Source organism: Acipenser ruthenus, chromosome 8, assembly GCF_902713425.1.
Source record: "Acipenser ruthenus chromosome 8, fAciRut3.2 maternal haplotype, whole genome shotgun sequence".
In the NCBI taxonomy this organism is placed as follows: domain Eukaryota; kingdom Metazoa; phylum Chordata; class Actinopteri; order Acipenseriformes; family Acipenseridae; genus Acipenser; species Acipenser ruthenus.
Window position 1 is genome coordinate 53,737,939 of NC_081196.1, and position 18,489 is coordinate 53,756,427.

General features: G+C 38.9%; 2 protein-coding genes across 6 annotated transcripts in view; one reads left to right on the forward strand and one right to left on the reverse strand.

Annotated features, from left to right (window-relative positions):
* The window catches only part of LOC117407386 (ras GTPase-activating protein 3), a 69,644-nt gene extending 64,558 nt beyond the window's left edge, over positions 1-5,086 (reverse strand). The window contains exon 1 of one of the 3 annotated variants that reach the window (XM_034012360.3): positions 4,812-5,086. In XM_034012360.3, coding sequence (XP_033868251.3) covers positions 4,812-4,866 — 55 coding nt within the window. In that variant the 5' untranslated portion in view covers positions 4,867-5,086. Of the gene's footprint in view, positions 1-2,665; positions 2,685-3,829; positions 3,936-4,811 lie in introns of those variants that run through there. The other 2 variants (XM_059029278.1, XM_059029277.1) reach the window with 2 other exon arrangements.
* Positions 5,087-12,080: 6,994 nt separating this feature from the next.
* LOC117407311 (tripeptidyl-peptidase 2-like) overlaps positions 12,081-18,489 on the forward strand; it is a 28,244-nt gene continuing 21,835 nt past the window's right edge. For 2 of the 3 annotated variants that reach the window (XM_059029279.1, XM_059029280.1), the window contains exons 1-6: positions 12,214-12,315; positions 12,490-12,657; positions 13,896-14,024; positions 14,954-15,049; positions 16,417-16,521; positions 17,479-17,603. In XM_059029279.1, coding sequence (XP_058885262.1) covers positions 12,268-12,315; positions 12,490-12,657; positions 13,896-14,024; positions 14,954-15,049; positions 16,417-16,521; positions 17,479-17,603 — 671 coding nt within the window. In that variant the 5' untranslated portion in view covers positions 12,214-12,267. Of the gene's footprint in view, positions 12,145-12,213; positions 12,316-12,489; positions 12,658-13,895; positions 14,025-14,953; positions 15,050-16,416; positions 16,522-17,478; positions 17,604-18,489 lie in introns of those variants that run through there. The other variant, XM_059029281.1, reaches the window with a different exon arrangement.

The window sequence follows — 18,489 nt, forward strand, 5'->3', positions numbered from 1 at the left end:
CGTTCTTCCTTGTCCTGCCAAAAGGAAAACACATGCACACACACATACACACACTATCCTGCCAAATGCTGTATTACTTAAAGATTCAAATAAAAATACTACACAGAGCCCAGAAAACGAAGTAAATGCTCTAGACCCCTGAGGCATTTTAAATTCCTTACGGTGTATTCCCCACACACTTACAGTACCTGGAGCATTTCCCAGACGCATTAGCTCCAGATTAAGGATAACAATGATCTCTTGGCAGGTAGTGCGCTTCTGTCACTAACCCAGCCAACTTTGCATGCGTTCTTTCTTAGTTCTACAAGCTTACTTTACAAGTCCTCTGTATGTCTGTCTTCAGTACACAGAGCATTCATTCCTTAATAACTGTAGCCTCTGGGTAAATCCAGATCAAGCGGGCCAAGATCCACAGAATTGGGTGCTGGCATGTCATGTATTTTCATTAAAAAATGAATGAGAAGGGTATCCATTAGAAATGGAAAAACGTTAAGTTTCAGCTATTTGTGTTTGTTTGTAAGGTATTGTCCAGTTCATTAGATGCTAAACACTCACCCGCATTCATTTAATTTATATTAGTAACGTTTACATATCCATATTCAATCAACCTAAGAAAGAAACATGTAATTGGTGGCTATCCTTCTACCATTGTTTACTGAAAACATTCTTGAGGTCACATTTTGGTTTTGAATTTCAATCCAGGCATTTGATACTCCTTTTGAAATTCTGATAAAAGCAATTTGCTGGTCATATTTTACTATTCTTTCTTATAAGTTGGCAAAAGTTAACCTCGCGAACATCTCACGCAGCAGCAGCTTTGATGCTTTTTCCATGTGTATTTTTGGGTAGCAAATTAGAAACCAGGCCTGTATCAAATTCGTCCACAATTACAGTTTAACAGCACCACTCTAGATTGTAAACATGAACATTTTGTTCAAGAGATTCTACTTCTTTCATTACGTTGCTTATATTTTCCCAAGTCTGGCTGATCAAATTTCCTATTGCGTAACCTACTGTATATCTACAGCCCTCTGTTCCTCTTGTGCGGTTTGCCCCACTAGCCCCACACACCGGGTGTCACGCATGTTATGTGCTCTGCCCCACTAGCTCTACCGTCTTCTTAGGAATTCAGAAGGGCCTACAGAATGTGTGACGTCACTGTCCAGGCCTGGGTGGGTGGGGTCAAGGAACATGTGAGAAAGGGGATGTTGCTAAGCTGAAGCACAGGTTTATTCAGACACACACACACTATGACTTTACCTTCTCTGCCCAAATCAGCAAAGGGAAGTTGAAGGCTAAACGACTGAATGAGTAATTCACTTTTGAGAGGCACATCGATCAACACAAATTAAATAAATGTATTCACAGCACAAAGTGTGTTAGCTATATCTGTAATTAAAAAATAATAATTAAGCATACAATATTTTTGGGAGACATTTCTAGCTTCTGTTCAGATAATGATATCGACATACAAATCAGAACAGTGGTTCTTGCACACAATAATTCCACTCAATTCTTCATAAATACATTAACCAAATAAACCCATACAATAATTTACTTAGGGGTTGATTCAATCAACCTAAACCGGACTGGCAGAAGCCATTCAACAGCACCGGCGGGGGGAGGAATCATCCTGGAGTGCATTAACCACCTATCTGTGGTTATCCAGTGATTGAGTCAAGTGGTTGAGTCAATCCCACTGTAAAATGCTCCAAAAAAATCCAGGTGTGTCTGTCTGTCCCCATTGGCAAAAGACACTGTATGATTCACATTTACTGCATAGTAAATGTGAGGAACTGTCAGATAAGGCCTTATATAGAATGCATTTGTGGGTGTGCATGTGTGGATATAGTCGGTCTGTTTACATTTTAAAAAAAGAACACAAGGATTTGCAGACACTGCCAGCCAGCACACATTCTATTCATAGAATTGCATTACACAATGAAAGCAATTAAATAGACTGTGCTCTTCTTAATGGTCTGATGGTGCAGTGGAATAACAACAGCCAGCTCTGATGGGAGGGCTTTGTATTTCTGTTTGTTTTGTTCATCTTTACCACACTTGGACTCACGAGAAGTCAGCAGTCAAAGGTATAATAATTATTTAAAGTGGACTGCCAAACATTATGGTTATGCAGTAGAATAGCCAAAATATATTTTTCAGCCTAAAAATGATTGGAGCTAATCCAGGCGAGGTTCAATGCTCCCTCAAAATTGTCATAGCTCTGGCTCCTGAGTGGCGCAGCCAGTAAAAGCACTCGTGTAAAGTGCAGGATGCGCCCTATAGTCTGGACGTCGCCGGTTTGAGTCTAGGATATTCCTTTGCTGACCGAGGACGGGAGCTCCCAGGGGGCGGCGCACAATTGGCCAAGTGCCGCCCGGGGGAGGGAGGGTGTCCTCGGCTCACCACGCACCAGCGACCCCTGTGGTCTGGCTGGGCGCCTGCGGGCTTGCCTGTAAGCTACCCAGGGCTGCGTTGTCCTCCGACGCTGTAGCTCTGGGTGGCTGCATGGTGAGCCTGCAGTGTGTAAAAAAGCGGATAAATTGGGGAGAAAAAAAAAAAAAAATGAATTGGCGACTACTAAATAAAAAAAAAAAAAAAAAAAAAAAAAGCTCCAACTTTATTCACTGTTAAATGTGCAAAGCTCACACTGCCCCTGGCTCACCAGTATAAAAGAGCAAGCTGTGGTTCCTGTCCCCTTGGAGCATCGAACACATTAGCCTACAAAAAAAAAGAACTTAAATCAGGTAAACAATGCATGAGCGAGATTTTCTCTCCCATGTTTATTAATTCCAACCTGAACAAAACACAGTAGGCTCTCCCTGTTCAAGTTCAGTCTGCAGCAACCCCTTGAAACAGTATACTACCTATAGTTATGTTGCTATAATAGGCACAATCTGGTGTTGCCAGAAAATCATGTTTTGACTGGTTAGTGACGCTACAGGTTGAGACAGATAAGGCATACATTTAACAGCATAACCCACCTGGGTTCTATTGTGTATGTATCACCAACAACGGTGTGTGGTCTTCAAGAAGTTAAAAAAAAAAAAAAAAATCAGTTTAAGAGATATTGCTTTACACAGTGTTAAACACAACCACTACACAAAGACAACATGTTGTGGCGGTATATTAAGTTACAAAAACAAAACACATAGTTCACATCAGTCTCATATCCCTAGTGCTGCCGGCGAAACAGGTACCTAGCTAATGTTCCAACTTTGCGTACTGCGCATGCTCAGACTATTTTCATTTTGCACAGCGCATACCCAGATTATTTTTCCCTTGCAGAACGAGAACGTCCATCAAAAACAAATACCCGGCTTTGGATATGAAATACGTGTTTTGTAAACTAACATGTGATTCCATGTGTAATTGATTTGTTTTATATTGAATACTGACAGCTGCTGTTAACGAACGTAATTGTACTACAGAGGGAGTTATTTATTTTATTTTTTAAAAAAGCAAAATAAAAAATGCATCTATACGATGATTGCATTTGTTTTTTACATCGACCGTAGCGTTTTACTACTTAGCTGCTGGAAAAGCAGAAAGACGTTTTTTGAAAACGTTGTACCACATTTCTCACAGTAAATCTGATTCTATTGGTGCTGTTTTCTTACACCATCTTATTAGGCATTCTAAAAACCTGCATTTTACAGTTTAAGGGCAATCAGTGAATCCCTTTAAAAAAAAGTGCAGTATTTTTAAAAACTTATTGAATGCAGTACAATGCAGTATTATCGAGATTTTACATGCACGCAAGTAGTTTCTGAAATACCGTGTATTGTTTATAGAAGGCTCATCCACATAGACATTTATAGATACTTACACGGGCATTCAGTGACATTTTTCATCAGATTACAGATCTGTACAGACAGTCATGTCACTCAACCGAGCACGTTCACAGAAAGAGGCGGGGCTCAAAAACGTCTGCCACCACGAGTAAAAAAAAAAAAAAGAAAACTAACAATAAAAACGAGAACACGCCTACAGCTACAACACATTCAGGTCAAAAAATTGAACTGCATCGGGTTACTACAAACAGCAGTTCTAACTGTGAATAACATTTGAAACGTCCAGATACCAGGGATCAGAGAGAGAGAGAGAGAGAGAGAGAGAGAGAGAGAGAGAGAGAGAGAGAGAGAGAGAGAGAGAGAGAGAGAGAGAGAGAGAGAGAGAGAGAGAGAGAGAGTGCAGCCATTCAAAGGACGAGCCATGAGTTTTTAAAATGTTTGATTCGATACATATAGCCATAAGTATTACACATAAATATATTGTTAACATCTAGGAAAATGCAGAAAGCGTTCTCGTATGACAGCTGTTACCAACTGGAGTTTAATCCGACAGCATTCCCATCAGAGCACTGTCAGAGCAGTACTTGTTAATTTCATGAACAGCAGCAAGCCGACAAGCCTTATTGAAATTAGCACGCAATCTAAAGTGACCATCTCTAAAACCCCGTTGACTCTGCACTACATCGATATAGTTTCTGTTTTTGCTGCAAGCTAACCGCATTTATTAAAATTCTACAGATTGTCATCGCTATATGATGTCACCGATATGTGTGTTTCAAACACCGTGCTTAATAAGAGACCCTTTTAGCAAATCAATACTTTTCATATATATATATTTTTTTTTATTAAAAAAAAATAAAACAAACAACTTCTTCTAAATTTCCATGTGGACTACAGCAGTTCGTGTTAAACAGAGAGTTAAAAAAAATGTATCTGGAATCAACACAGCAACAGAGATGCTTATTGTTTTAGTTAAAACGGTTACAGCAGCCTGAGATTAAACGTCCGATTTCTTACCTATTTTGATTTTGACGCTTTGGAAAACCCGCAGCCCCTCTTCCTCCACTGCCATTCTGACGGCCCCGATGTTCCCTTTTTGGTGCCGAGCAGGAGGGTGCCTCTACAGTGTCAGTACAAGTGGTTTGCCAATGCAATGCAATTCTATCGGGGCGGATGGTTGTCTCATGCAGTCCGCACACACACAGCCAGGCTGAATGTTCAAACCCTCTGAACATTTCGACAGAGGGAGTGACCTGAACCGCCCTCCAGATATCCGATTGGATTAGCAACAGAAACCCTAGCACAGGGGCGTGAAAATAGATTCCTGGGCACGATGAGCTGTGTGCCTGTTAACTGAAACGTTGGGAAGTTGTCTGTTGAGCAAAAACTAAGTGAGTACTGTATATCTAACGTCAGATCCATTTTATGCTTCGAATATGTCTTTGCTTCCATTCCAATCCAGTGGTGTGCTGCTGAAATTCAGGACGGAGCTGCGCTTCGGTAGTTCATACAACACTGCCACCGATGTGTTTTATACAAGTTGATTTACAACTTGAGAAGGAGTTTAGTCAATAATGGCAGTTACCGAGCTCTCTTAGGAGGACGTTAAATAAACTACTCTCCCCTATCGACGCTCATGGTTAAGTGGGACATCCTCCTGCGGCGAATAAAAATCGGGATCAGGTCTCAAGTGAACAGAGTTTGATGGTCACGATTTAGCCCCTGGTGAACAGTGATGCACATACAAAACAACCCACCACACAATTTTACGTCATTGGCAGTCTGCTTAAAGAGCATCTTAAATGGGTTTCAAATATCATTTATCAAATACTAATGTTTTCTTCTTGTTTACATTAATGAGCAACAGTTTCTCTGCCAGTGCCAAAACCGGTTTAATTACCATCTAATGCAAGTCTGTGAGGTAATATATGCAAATCTTTCACAGCAGTCTTTCAGCAGCAGATTCTCTCAAGTTCAAACTGGGCAGCAGCAGTCGTGTATGCAAAGTACAGTCAGAGGCTGGTGGAAGTGCGTTCTAAAAATAAACCGCTCTGATTAGGAACTTTTATGGGTGGGAGCTGAATCATTTCTAGAGGAATTATGAGTAAAGGCTGAAGTTAAACTATTGACAACAAATTGTAACCTTGAGTGCAGCTTTCAGAGGATCAATATAAACATTTGAGTTATTCTGCTTAAAGCCAAGCTGCTGCTAAGATGTTAGTGTGTGAGCTTCTTACCACAGGGTTCTGACTCACACGTTAGTACTACGCCTAGGACTGGCATCTGAAAGGACCCGGCTACTTAAATAAAAAAAATATGTGAAAATGTGTGAAGTAAAACAACGTTATAAACAAATAGCGACCTGGCTGGCTCTCATTTTTATGTACCTGTGGTAAAAACACTATAGGTGGATGAAACGACACCAGTAAATGCAACATAATGAGACACAGGATGTTGTAACAAGCCACTTTTAAAGACGGGGAAACTAATAAGAACTGACTATGAAGGGCCGCACCATATCCATTATCTACAGATTCCTGTTTACTCCTTGCTTCCCACATGCTTTGTTATGTGTTTTATGGCCCCTTTTTATTAAGCACTTGGCAGCACTTGGGACAATAATAGGGGAAAAAAATCTTTTATTACTTAATGGCTATAGAGTTCTGTTATGAAACCGTCTTTGTAGTTTTTTTTCTTCTTATAGACCAATGATAAGCTGTGTGTGTTCATTTATTTTTGAGATATTGCATTAGGATTTTTCAGATCTGCAGTCGTATACAAATACTGTACGATTTACGCCATTGCTTTTTTGGAGAATCATTTATCAATTGTTTACGTTTGCTATTTTTTTATGTTTACCAAACCTTCAGAAAATGTTGGGCTGTATTAGTGGCTGTGCTCTCACCTGGTTCATAATCATACATTTTTTAGACTAGCTTTAAGATTAAATTAATAAAAAACAAGAAACCTTTGTCTACCCCTTCTATTGAGCTTCTATTGTCTGTCAAGTTATCCAGTCCAGGTTTTTATTTCAGCCAGGTCTTACTGGTAGTACAACAGCGTCACATACCAGCTGTGCCACTGTGTTTTTAATAGTGTTAATAAAATGTGTAACTTTATAAATTATCCCTAACCTTTCCCCAGGGAGCGATCACCCATTTAGACTCATAAGCATGATAGACAGCCTTGGCTCTTCCATACAATTTAATTGCAGGACTTTGTTCCCTCCAGATCTTTAATTATTTAATTGAAGATCAGTTCATATGGATATACTGGTAGAGCCAAGGCTGCCTCGAGCAGGGGTGCACAAATCTGGTCCTTAAGTTTTATAGGTATCATTAAATAATTAACCTGAAAGGAGGTTAAATTGGTTCAATTCAGTAAAATTATGGTACAGGCGGAAATAATACGAAGAGGCCTCCTGACCTTGAGGGTGGGTTTGTGCACCCCTGCTTGAGGGTGGGTTTGTGCACCCCTGCTTGAGGGTGGGTTTGTGCACCCCTGCTTGAGGGTGGGTGTGTGGGACAACCATGACATCTTCCATATTGGTAGGACTGCTACATCAGCATGCAAGCTACAAAAGAAATAGCGGGGGTCTATTTTAATGATCTAAACCTCAGCAGATCTTTACACCACCACCCTAAAACACTGCCATTTCAAAGCTACCTTTCCTTAGTAATCAACCAACTGACCCCAAAGACACTGTTGAACTGAAATGGCCAAGTAAGTGTAACAGATTTCCTGGAAGGCAAGGAAAGCAAACTGAAAACATTCTTTTACTTAGCGTAGTGCCAGAAAATACATATTTGCTGTAACATGTTTGAATGACAGGTTAAATTTATGGAACAAAAAAAAGATATCAATTATAGTAATCATTTTGGGACACTCAACATGATCTTTAAAAATATTTAAAAAAAGCAAAAATACAGATATTTTAAACCGTAGTAGATTGGGTTATATTAAGCAGATAAATAATCCCATATGTTTGGTGCATGTGTAAGGAGCAACATTCTAAATAAATAGAACTGTTAAAAATTTTAATAACTTGACCAGAAATGTACAGTTTGAAGTTGTTACAATATGTACCATTCTTTTTTACTTTCAGTAGCTGCCTGTGAAGGTGGAGGGTAAACCTGCTGATTATCAAACAGAGACTTGTAAAACCATGCAGGGAAACCACACGTGGAATAGCAAGAGCACAAAGCCTGGAGAGCAACCCTTCAACACTGACTGACACAACAGAAGCTAGTCTGTAGTCTAGTGCTGCCATCTAGTGTTAGCGTATAAAAATTCATGATGGGTGGGTTCGAAACCCTGGCTTCAATGGTGTTAGGCAGAATTCCAGAACTGCTTGTGTATTTGAAACCAATAGAAAACACAAGACAAAAAAGAGGCATTTTCACTCCATTTTATATCTTCAGATATTATTTTCTCCAGATTTTCACCAAGGGGTCCTTCCGTTTTTTATATTTTTGTCTTGGTAACTTGATCTGTTTAATGTAACTCACAACAGATCAACCTAAAGTAACCAGACCAACCTAAAGTAACCAGACCAATGGAAGGTGTACACAGTCTGGTTAACTGATTTTCTGGATAGTTGACTAATAGCAAGACAGGAAAATACTGCAAACGATTAACTTGCAGTTGTTCATGAAGCCAAATAAATGTCTAAAACATGTTTAAAAAATAGTAGTGGTCTGGTCATTTGACAAGTTGTGTGACAAATTATAGGATTTGCTCTTATATACAAAAATTCCTCACCTCTGTCTTTCATTTCCATTGCTCAGATCCTTCCTCTGATCTGCTGCTGTTTAGGTCAACAAAAAGGTGAGCACACACACACATAGCGAAACATGATAACTGGCTTGAATTTTCATAGATCTTCTCTACTTTTATCACAGCTACTTAATTACCTTTTGGATTACATTTGGGTATAATCAAATAATACTGTTATTATGGCCAACATTTGTAGGTTACTGCAGATTGACATCACAAGGACCCTCTCTGTGCATTTGCACTGCTATGATTTGTTAGTGTAACCTGCAATAATCTGCAATACAATTTGCAACACAAAGCAAACACTGTTTTATTCATGTATACCACATGTGCTTTATGGTAATTCTTGCCATTGCACTGTTTTGTAATGACATAACTGAGACATGCTCAACTACAGTAGCTACCAGTGGGGGACACTACTGTTGTACCCTTGAGCAAGGTACTTTACCTAGATTGCTCCGGTAAAAACCCAACTGTATAAATGGGTAATTGTATGTAAAAATAATGTGATATCTGTATAATGTGAAATAATGTATAATGTGATATCTTGTAACAATTGTAAGTCGCCCTGGATAAGGGCGTCTGCTAAGAAATAAATAATAAAATAAAGAAATAATGGGCCGGCAATGCCAAAAGGCCATGATTCACAGTTCATGGAAAGTATGCCATGCAGCCAGTAAATGTATAATGACATCATGCACTGCTATTTGCTGTTGCACATTGTCCCATTACTCAAGGTACTGGCAAAAAAGGGCAGTTTTCTCTTTCTTTGGTCTTTATGAAATGCTGGTGAAAAGGTAAACGATTTTGATTAAATCTGTTAGCAAATTAGCAAACAGCGCATCATCAAATATTCCTGGAGGTTTCTAGGAGAATTGGCTACCACCCAAATCCAATTTGAAAGTGATTCATTCACACGTTCTGTGTATTCAGGAGTGAGAAGTAATGCCTCAGTCTTTGTATGGCAGAAGGGGCTGGGTATGGGCAGTGTTTTCTCCACAATGTCCGTGTGCGTCATCAGTTCAGCACACCTGTTACTTACCCTCTGAAAGATCAGCTGACCTGCTGCTGTGGCTGAAACTGTAAACAGGGAGATGCACCTCTTATATAATACAAAGTACCTTGCGTTTTAAACACACACAAATCACTGACACCTATATACTATATATATTGTAGTCGTTCAGTATGTTGCCACGTATGTTGTATATAGTATTTATTAACTGTAACGTTTTCGGGTTGCGCCCTTATGGAATCAGACGGATGCAGTATTTGTAGAAACGGGGGTAACAGGCCGTGTTTATTTAGACTAATAAGAGGGGAAACAGCACAGGATAGGCAGAAGGATTGGGGGGGCTCTCTTCTTACTTTCCGTCGCTCACTCAGCCCAAAGTAGCTGTTCGTCTTTTCCCTTTCTTCCTCACTTCCCTCAGTAAGGTCCCAGGGCGAGAATCGCACCACGATGGTAAAGTGCCGGTGTCGCGGCTGGTAGTATTAATTATGTATGTTGATTAGTCCTAGCTCTGTATCAATCGTTCATTCGCCTGTCACCTCTTTCTCACCCTCGTATCCAGCCCGCAGCCCTATACTGCCCCACCCCCTCGCTCCTGAGAATCCGTTTGGAGGAGACTTCTCGGTAGCCTCTGCCTCCCGTCCAATGAGCGCTGTCATCTGTCCATCACACAGGTCCTCCAAGGATCTTAAAGGGGACCCCAGCTCTCTTAAGGTCGTTACACTATGATAAAATAGACTAGCTCCAATTTTTACTTTAATTTATATTTTTATTAATCATTTTATATAATTTTATATTCAAATGCACAGAGGAATTAAATAGAAAAAGACAGGACCAGTTACTCAAAATATTTGAAATCAATTATTATTAGTGCCATATTTTACTTCCTCTATCACAGATAACCATGAGCTCAATGATTCTTTATAAAAAAAAAAACTCATCATTTTTAAATCTCATTTACAACTTGGTATGACACAGAAGCCCAAACTGTAAACTGCACTGTTCCTGTTGAAAAGAATATGAAGAAACTTATTTCATTACATTTTTTTTAAAGTATAAAACCAGTATTTTATAAGATGTGTTATAAGTTTATCTTCTTAAAAACACACACACACACACACACACACACACACACACACACACACACACACATATATAATTCTTTTTTAGCCAGGACACCTGATCACTGAGATTGGGATTCCCTGATCCCAGTGATCTGGTTCCTGAGCTAAACAATATATTACATTTAGAAATGTTCTTAAACAACGAAAACAGTTAGTGTGCATTGTGCAATTAGCAGACATGTAACTTTACAGGAGTACAGATTACAGTACAGAGTTTATTATTAATGGAACCCTAGACAATGTGCTGTAGGGAAAATGTTCTGGGTGTGTAAGCCTTTAGACAGTTAAGAACAAGAGGGACGCTTCTTAACTAGTAGGTAAATAGAAGGGTGTTGTTTGCCGTTGTCCTTTTAACATTCTAACTGTTGAAACTCTTCCCCTTGGCCATAACACAGCATTGTGTTTGTTTAAATCCCCTTTTCACCAGTAATTTTATATGCAGAGTTCCCAATAGTGGGCCAGTTCAGAACGGTTTTGTTATTCGATACAGTGCAACATCATGTGGAAGCCATGCAAATAGATATGTTTTAAATATGACCACTTCACCTTGATTAAATTCTCATATCTGGCCATCCTAGGGGTATCCCTTTCTAGGACCATGTCTGTGACATTGATTCTCTGCCACGACTGTGCATACAAACTCAGAGATCCCTCACATGTACAAGCACATCACCATGACCTGCATCCACGGTATGCACATGTACAAATGCAACTTTGCCTCCCATGAATCTCTCAGATTCTTGTAAGTATACCTGCCTTCACTGTGTACCCAGTGGGGGACAATATGAGAGTTGAGTGCAAATATTTTCTATTTGATATAAAATATAACTAGGAGCAAGGTGGTGCAGTGGACTAATTAACCATTCATAACTTGTGATTGAATTTAGTGGTGGTAGTCTAGTGGACATTGGTCCACGCAACACAATTTGGCACAACTGCCAGTCTCTGCTTGAATGGCAGTTACAACTCAGGTTTGCTCACAGAACTATGAGGGGAAGTTTGCATGGTAGTTGACTGGCTGCACTGTATTCACGTGAAAATAATGCAAGATGGAAAAATCTATGTGTGATTTTACAAAATTCTAAAATAAGGTCAGTACGCAGCAATACCATCAGATACATGTTTTTAAGAGCACAAGTCTTTCTCTAGGAAATGCTAGAGGCTCTGAGTCTGCAGCTATACCCTCTCCAAACTCATGCACACATTACTAAATGTGTATTGCAGATAATTATGTTTGCAACTAAAAGACACACTATTTAGTAGGCTTATATAAATACAATACTGTACCATTAAAAGTAAAGAAAAATGGGGGGTTGTTGTGTAGTAGTTTAATTATTATAGCTAAGTATCTCGTTATATCCCCATACATTCAGTTATCACATAATTGTACATTAAAGGGACAAGGGCCGTTCAAAAGCGTCATCCGGGACATCCACTATAGGTAAGATGAACTGATACTGCGTTAAAGCATGCTTAATATGTCTATAATATAAACGGTTTGGCATTGGATATATGAACTATGATGTTTGTTGTTTCATAATTTAAATGAAATTGTTTGGATGTCATGTTTTTTGTACCTCGGAGGTGGCTGGCAAACCTAAACCGAGTCGAGGTGAGACCAGACCCACAATTGTGGGTAGATACTTTACTGAGCATTGCATTGCAAACTGTGCACTGTCTCTTTAAATGTGTGAGTCAGTGCACTGTTCAGTGTGTGCTTTTCCGCAGCCTCTCATCATTTCTGCTGCTTGGTTTTTTTTATTGTTTCTCATCGTCATTCTGTCAGATCATGGCCGCTCATCCAGCTGACGAATCCTTCCCTTTCCATGGGCTGCTTCCTAAAAAAGAGACCGGGGCCGCGTCTTTCCTCATCCGTAACCCAGAGTATGATGGCAGAGGAGTCCTCATCGCCATCCTCGATACCGGCGTGGACCCAGGAGCCCCGGGGATGCAGGTAACTCCAACAGGGGTATTACGGAGAGCACAGGCCTCATTCAGACAGCCTCGAGGGTAACGTACGATCGTAACCCGGCGGTACATGGCCATGGGGAGGGTGTTAAAGATTTGAGACAGGAGCGACTCTGAAGAGGCCTTAGTTAATTTAGTCACCAACTAAAAACACTCGATGTTTTTTTTTTTTTAAAGATCCTGCTTTCCTTCGATATCGTGTTTTTGTTACAAGAAAATAAGTAACATTTAAACAGCTATGGTATTGTCGGTATCGCAGTACTACTGCTAGTGGTTGACAAAAGCATTTATGTAAACTGTGAATACTATTTGTTTCCTCCCATTTCTGTAATTTCATTTATTCGCAAGGTATGTACCGGATGACAAGGTGTCAGACTGTGTGTTTGTTGCATATATTATTTGTTGGGTTTATTCTGGATTTAGATAACAAAGAGTGGTTAAAAAGATTGCAATATAATACATACAAAAACAGAGGTACATAAATCATTTAATGTTAATCCCATTTATTTTGCTTTGTTACAGAAACAACCGTTGTTGTTGCAAACTTAAGACTGATAGAAACAAAAACATTTATAGAACATTAGATCATAAGCCAAACAGCCTCGGTTTTTATAGATTTTTTTATTATTTCAAGAAAGAGATTTTTAACCAAGTCAAAATAAACATGTTTAATTTCATGCCATGTACAGTAAGCGAGACTGAAGAACCGCATAATCTGCCATTGTAGTTGCCAAATAATTATTTGATTCTTAAGGGAATGTCGATCTTAATAGGAGCGAAATGTCATTCATATGAGCAATATAATATCATAGTATTGTATATTAATAATTCGAATGTTTTGAACTAGAATCTTTATGGTCATTTCTGTATTTTTCTTTTTAGTGTTTCCTTAATACGAATGTGGTTTTAATTTACTCATTGTTACACATTCACTTATGATGCACAAGTTTGTCAGTTTTCTTGCTCATGTCCAGCTCTGCTACTAGTTTGTTAACCCTGAGGGGACATTCTCCCTCTCACAGCGCTTGAAGACAGACTGGAGCAGCCACATGCTTAACCATTTCTGTAATAAATAAGATGCATGTTTAGTAACAATTTTTAGCTGCTCTTTTACTAGCTGATATAATGTCACCATTCATGTTTATGCGTAAACATGAAAAGCATGATTAATCATGAAAATGTGTTCAAAAGAAATACTGAAAATTGCATTTTTCATTTTTCTAGATAACAAGTGATGGAAAACCCAAGATTGTAGACATTATTGACAGTACAGGCAGTGGCGATGTGGACACATCTACAGTAGTGGAGCCAAAGGATGGAACCATTCCTGGACTATCTGGGAGAACACTTAAGGTCATATTTTTGAATTATGAATCTTATTACAGACACTAACTCACCTGCTGGACCAGCTAAAGCACAGTTGTTTAATGCCAGCAATACAAAAGCAAACCGCATCCAAAGTAGCTGATTAGTAGATGACACCGATTAAACAGATTAGACACAGATCTGTCTATCGTGTTTATGGCAGACAACTAGAATAAAAAATTCAATGTATTATATGGACAAAATGAGATGAGACAAAGTAACTTGAACATGGTAGTTTTTAATCTTAATTGAACAAACTTAAATCTGTCATGAAGGATATGTTACTTTTATTTAAAAGACATGTGTAATAGTTCTTGAAAATAATGGCAAACTAACAAGTGCTATAGCTTTAGATATGCATAATTAAAGCTAGTTTGTGAGCAATGATGCGTCAGAACAGTGAGACTCACTCGTAGCACTTTCAGTCCATTCTTAACCAGGTCCTTCTGTACACCTATGTTCAATTGAACAGTTAAAGATGTTTTTTGGAGTAAGGTCCTGGTCTTTAATGGATTAAAAGCTCCACATGTGTGAACCCCTGAATTATCTTCCACCCACCAATTCTAATTTTAATTTGAGTGGGAGCGCAGCACCGAGGAGTTAAGTGCAGCACTCCACCCTGCATTGCTTAAGACGTCTCAATTGTCATCAAAATTGTTGTTTTACCTAAATCTGTTTTTGGGGCAAATTCAGTTTACTTTTTCCAAGGGAAATATTAAATCAGATAATAGCAAGCAAATACTGTTAAAAATCCAGGGTCCTTCTGAGTACAGTTGTTATATTTGTAAATACACAAGTATGTATGCTTTAAAACCGTGGTTACCACCTCGATGCTAAATGCATTGTAAAATATCTGCATGTTTTTGTTTTATTCATGTACACTGTGAGTTAAACAGCAATTACTCATGTCTTTGCAGATTCCTGTGACTTGGAAAAATCCTTCCGGAAAATATCACATTGGTGTCAAGAACGGCTTTGAATTTTTCCCAAAGGCTCTGAAAGAACGACTACAGGTAATGTCTGTGTGTTATGTATGTGTATTGAGACCGTGTCAAAGCAATATGTAATAAAGCTGAACAACTGAATGAGTTACTGTACCTGATTATGTTGTGCATATCCGTGCAGGTACAATTATCGCATGTTAGAGTTTTACTTCCTGGATAGTCACTTTAATTGTAATGAGTCTTATCCAATTGTAGTTGAGCCAGTCTTTTCTACAAGTTATTGAGAGTGTAAATCAGGGAGCGAATAGGGGAACCTGTCTCTGATCGGACAGTCATTCTTTAGGTTGCTTTACCTGCACATGTGCGTCCATTTCAATAGTGTCGTTGGCAAAATATAAAATAACTTCTTTTCACTTTGGCAGAACAGTGAAATCTAATGTTGGTATGTTTACAGAAGTCAAAATATATATGAAGCAGGTCCCTTCTGCTAGCCAACAACTTTTATGAATCCTTCATTTTCAAATTGAAACAAAAACCAGGTGTCCCTCCTGGTTTTTGTTCCAACTGTACCCTTATTGCCTTAATTAGCACAATAATTGGTAATAATTAGTCCAATTAAGTAATTTAGGACACAGTTGGGACAATAACCAGGAGGGCCACCGGCCCTCCAGGACCAGGATTGGACACCCCTGTACTACACTGTCATGGACAAACACATGCTATGAAATGACCCAAGTATACTTTCCTTGCCAATAATCTTTGCAAATTGGCAGGAGGTGGTGCAGCATTGCGTACACAATTTATATGCTACAAATAAGTGAATATTCAAAATGAAAGTGGGTGGAGGAATACAGGGACGAGAAAAGAGACAGAAGGACAATGTATATTGCCAGTATATATTTGGCAGTTTTGTCTGTGCTTTTCCATAATTAAATGTGGAGACTGCTATAGCAGATTAGTAGCTGACTAAATATAAAAGTAGGATTTTATTTATAGGGAGCCCTGTAAACCAAGATCTGTGACCTTTTCAAGTGCCAGTTATACAAAAGGTCATGGCATAATGTCAGCATGGGATTTGTTTTCTAAACCAATCGAGTATTAGATGACCGAGAATGCTTATTGAAAACCTTTTGTTGTTGTTAGTCTTTTATAGTGACATTTTGCTTGTGTCCTCAATAGAGGACACAAGCAAATGTCACCAAAAGCTCTTGATTCATTTGTCTGGACACGTCTGCCATATTGCTGGGTTCATTTCCCAGTTCCACCCTTGAAGTCGCAGCTGTGATATCCGTACATCCTAGAACTGCACTTCACGTAACCATTTCAGCATCTTTTAGTGCTTTATTAAAAATGTACAGTATAGAGCATATTTTACATATGTAGGAAACCTTACCTTTGTCCTTCTGCTTCCCTACAAATGTTTTTGTACTCTGCAGAAAGAGCGACGAGAGAAGCTATGGGACCCAGCCCATAGAGCTGCACTGGCTGAAGCCTGCCGAAAACAAGAGGAATTTGACAGCACCCACACTAATCTCTCCCAGGTAAACTTGACTGGCACACTACTGGTTCGTAATAATTAAATAGTGCACATACTTGATTTTCAGAGACAGAGAGTGGTTATTTTACATGATTGATGGAATGCAATACACCATCTGCATTGTAATTCTATGGGATGTGACCAGGACAGCTGTTCAGATATTTAACCCTTTGCGGTCCATTTATTAATCGCGCGTCAGGCATGCCAGGTCTAATTAATTTTCACACGCGCAGTTAATTTTATACGCGCTGTTTAAAAGTATTTTTTTTCACAGTCAAACAGGTTTAAATGGCCCTGCATATCAACAAAGCACACACTAGGCATCTCCAGCCCCGCCCCACCCTTTCGTTTGCTATAGCGTTCAGCTATGTAAGAAATAAATAATAATAATAATAATAGTCGTACATACCGATCGATCATCTCCGGATCACTCGTTTTATCACCAAACTCCTCAATAATGCGATCCAAGTCATTATTTTATTACTATAACATCTGAAAAAAGCTCTGCAAATGTCCATGATAGTCTCAGTGCGCTGACGCACTCAGCCAGCTTGTTTACTATGAACGCCCCATTATCTGATACCTGATACCATGTATGACTATTCATGAAATACGTCTTTTTTTTTTTTTTTTTTTTTTTCCCCGACTTGTCTTGGCTCCTGTCGCTCCCACTCGGCAATTGAATGGTTTTCTCGGCTTTTTCCGGAGACAAAAACGACTAAACACCCGTTTATTGCGTTGCTATAATGATGTCGGACCCAGTCCGACAAAGGACCTATGAGGAATAATTGCAATGTCGGACCCAGTCCGACAATGGACCGCAAAGGGTTAATGTTTTTTTATAAGAATTGTTAGTAGGTTCTGTATAAATGTACAAAAATAATGGAACCAGAAATATTGAACGTCTGTGTAACCAGGGAATGATCTTAAGTGGGCTTCACTGTTTTGTTTTCACTTGAAGGCAGAGAAGCTGCTAAAAGAAGAACTGCAGTGTCACACAGAGCTGCTTAATTCTCTAGAGAAGAAGTACAGTGACCCTGGGCCAGTTTATGACTGCCTGGTCTGGCATGACGGAGAGACCTGGAGGTAAATATTTCTAAAATACTTTTATAGTGATGAAATGGTACCAACAAGAGTCTGGCTGTGAGATTTGAGCTCACGACACAAGCAGCTGAACCATTACGGGAAATAACGTGGATGTGTGATTTGAGTGCTTTTTCTTGTGTAAACGGGTTTTAAGCAGTGGGTCATCTGAAAATTGCTAATTTCCCTGTGCGTGGTGTGTGTGTTTTCAGTAAGGGATAAACAACGATAAGTGTTGAATCTGTAAAAAAAGAATTAACTGTTTGAATGCCGTTTGGCACAAGTTGTTTATGCCACCTAAAACATTTGATACTTGATCGATTGCTTGTTAATTTGGTAATTTGATTTTTCTTTTTTTTTTCTACGTTTCAAGCAGTTCAAATGTTTGTCTCTCGCTTTGTGGCAATATTGTTATGAGTTCCTCTGAGTTTGAAATCCCACTTGCACAGACAAAATTGTCTAGATGTAGAAAATGAAAGTGGCATTAGAAAAATGTAAATACAAAAAAAAAAGGAATGTGAAGTTATTCATCATTTTAGCAAACCTTAAACAGACTCAGGCAAAATGTAAGTGTGGTGTATGCTTATCTGAACAGTGGTTAGGCCTAAGCGAAGTAAATGAAAAAGCTGAGTTTACATCTAACGTCTGTGTAATTGATGGAGATTTACTAAGTGATGGTGAAATTGCTGCAGTTCCTGAACCTATCCAGAAGAAATGTGAAATGCAAATTAGAAGGGGGATGTTTATGTGGAAGTGAATTTGTAATTATGAAAACTTTTTTTACATTGTTGATGTGTAATTGTATTACTTTTCTTTAACAATATGACATGCTAAACTGAAATGGCAAACCCTTTTCTAGGTGTTATGTTTGGTAAATAATTGTTGAAAT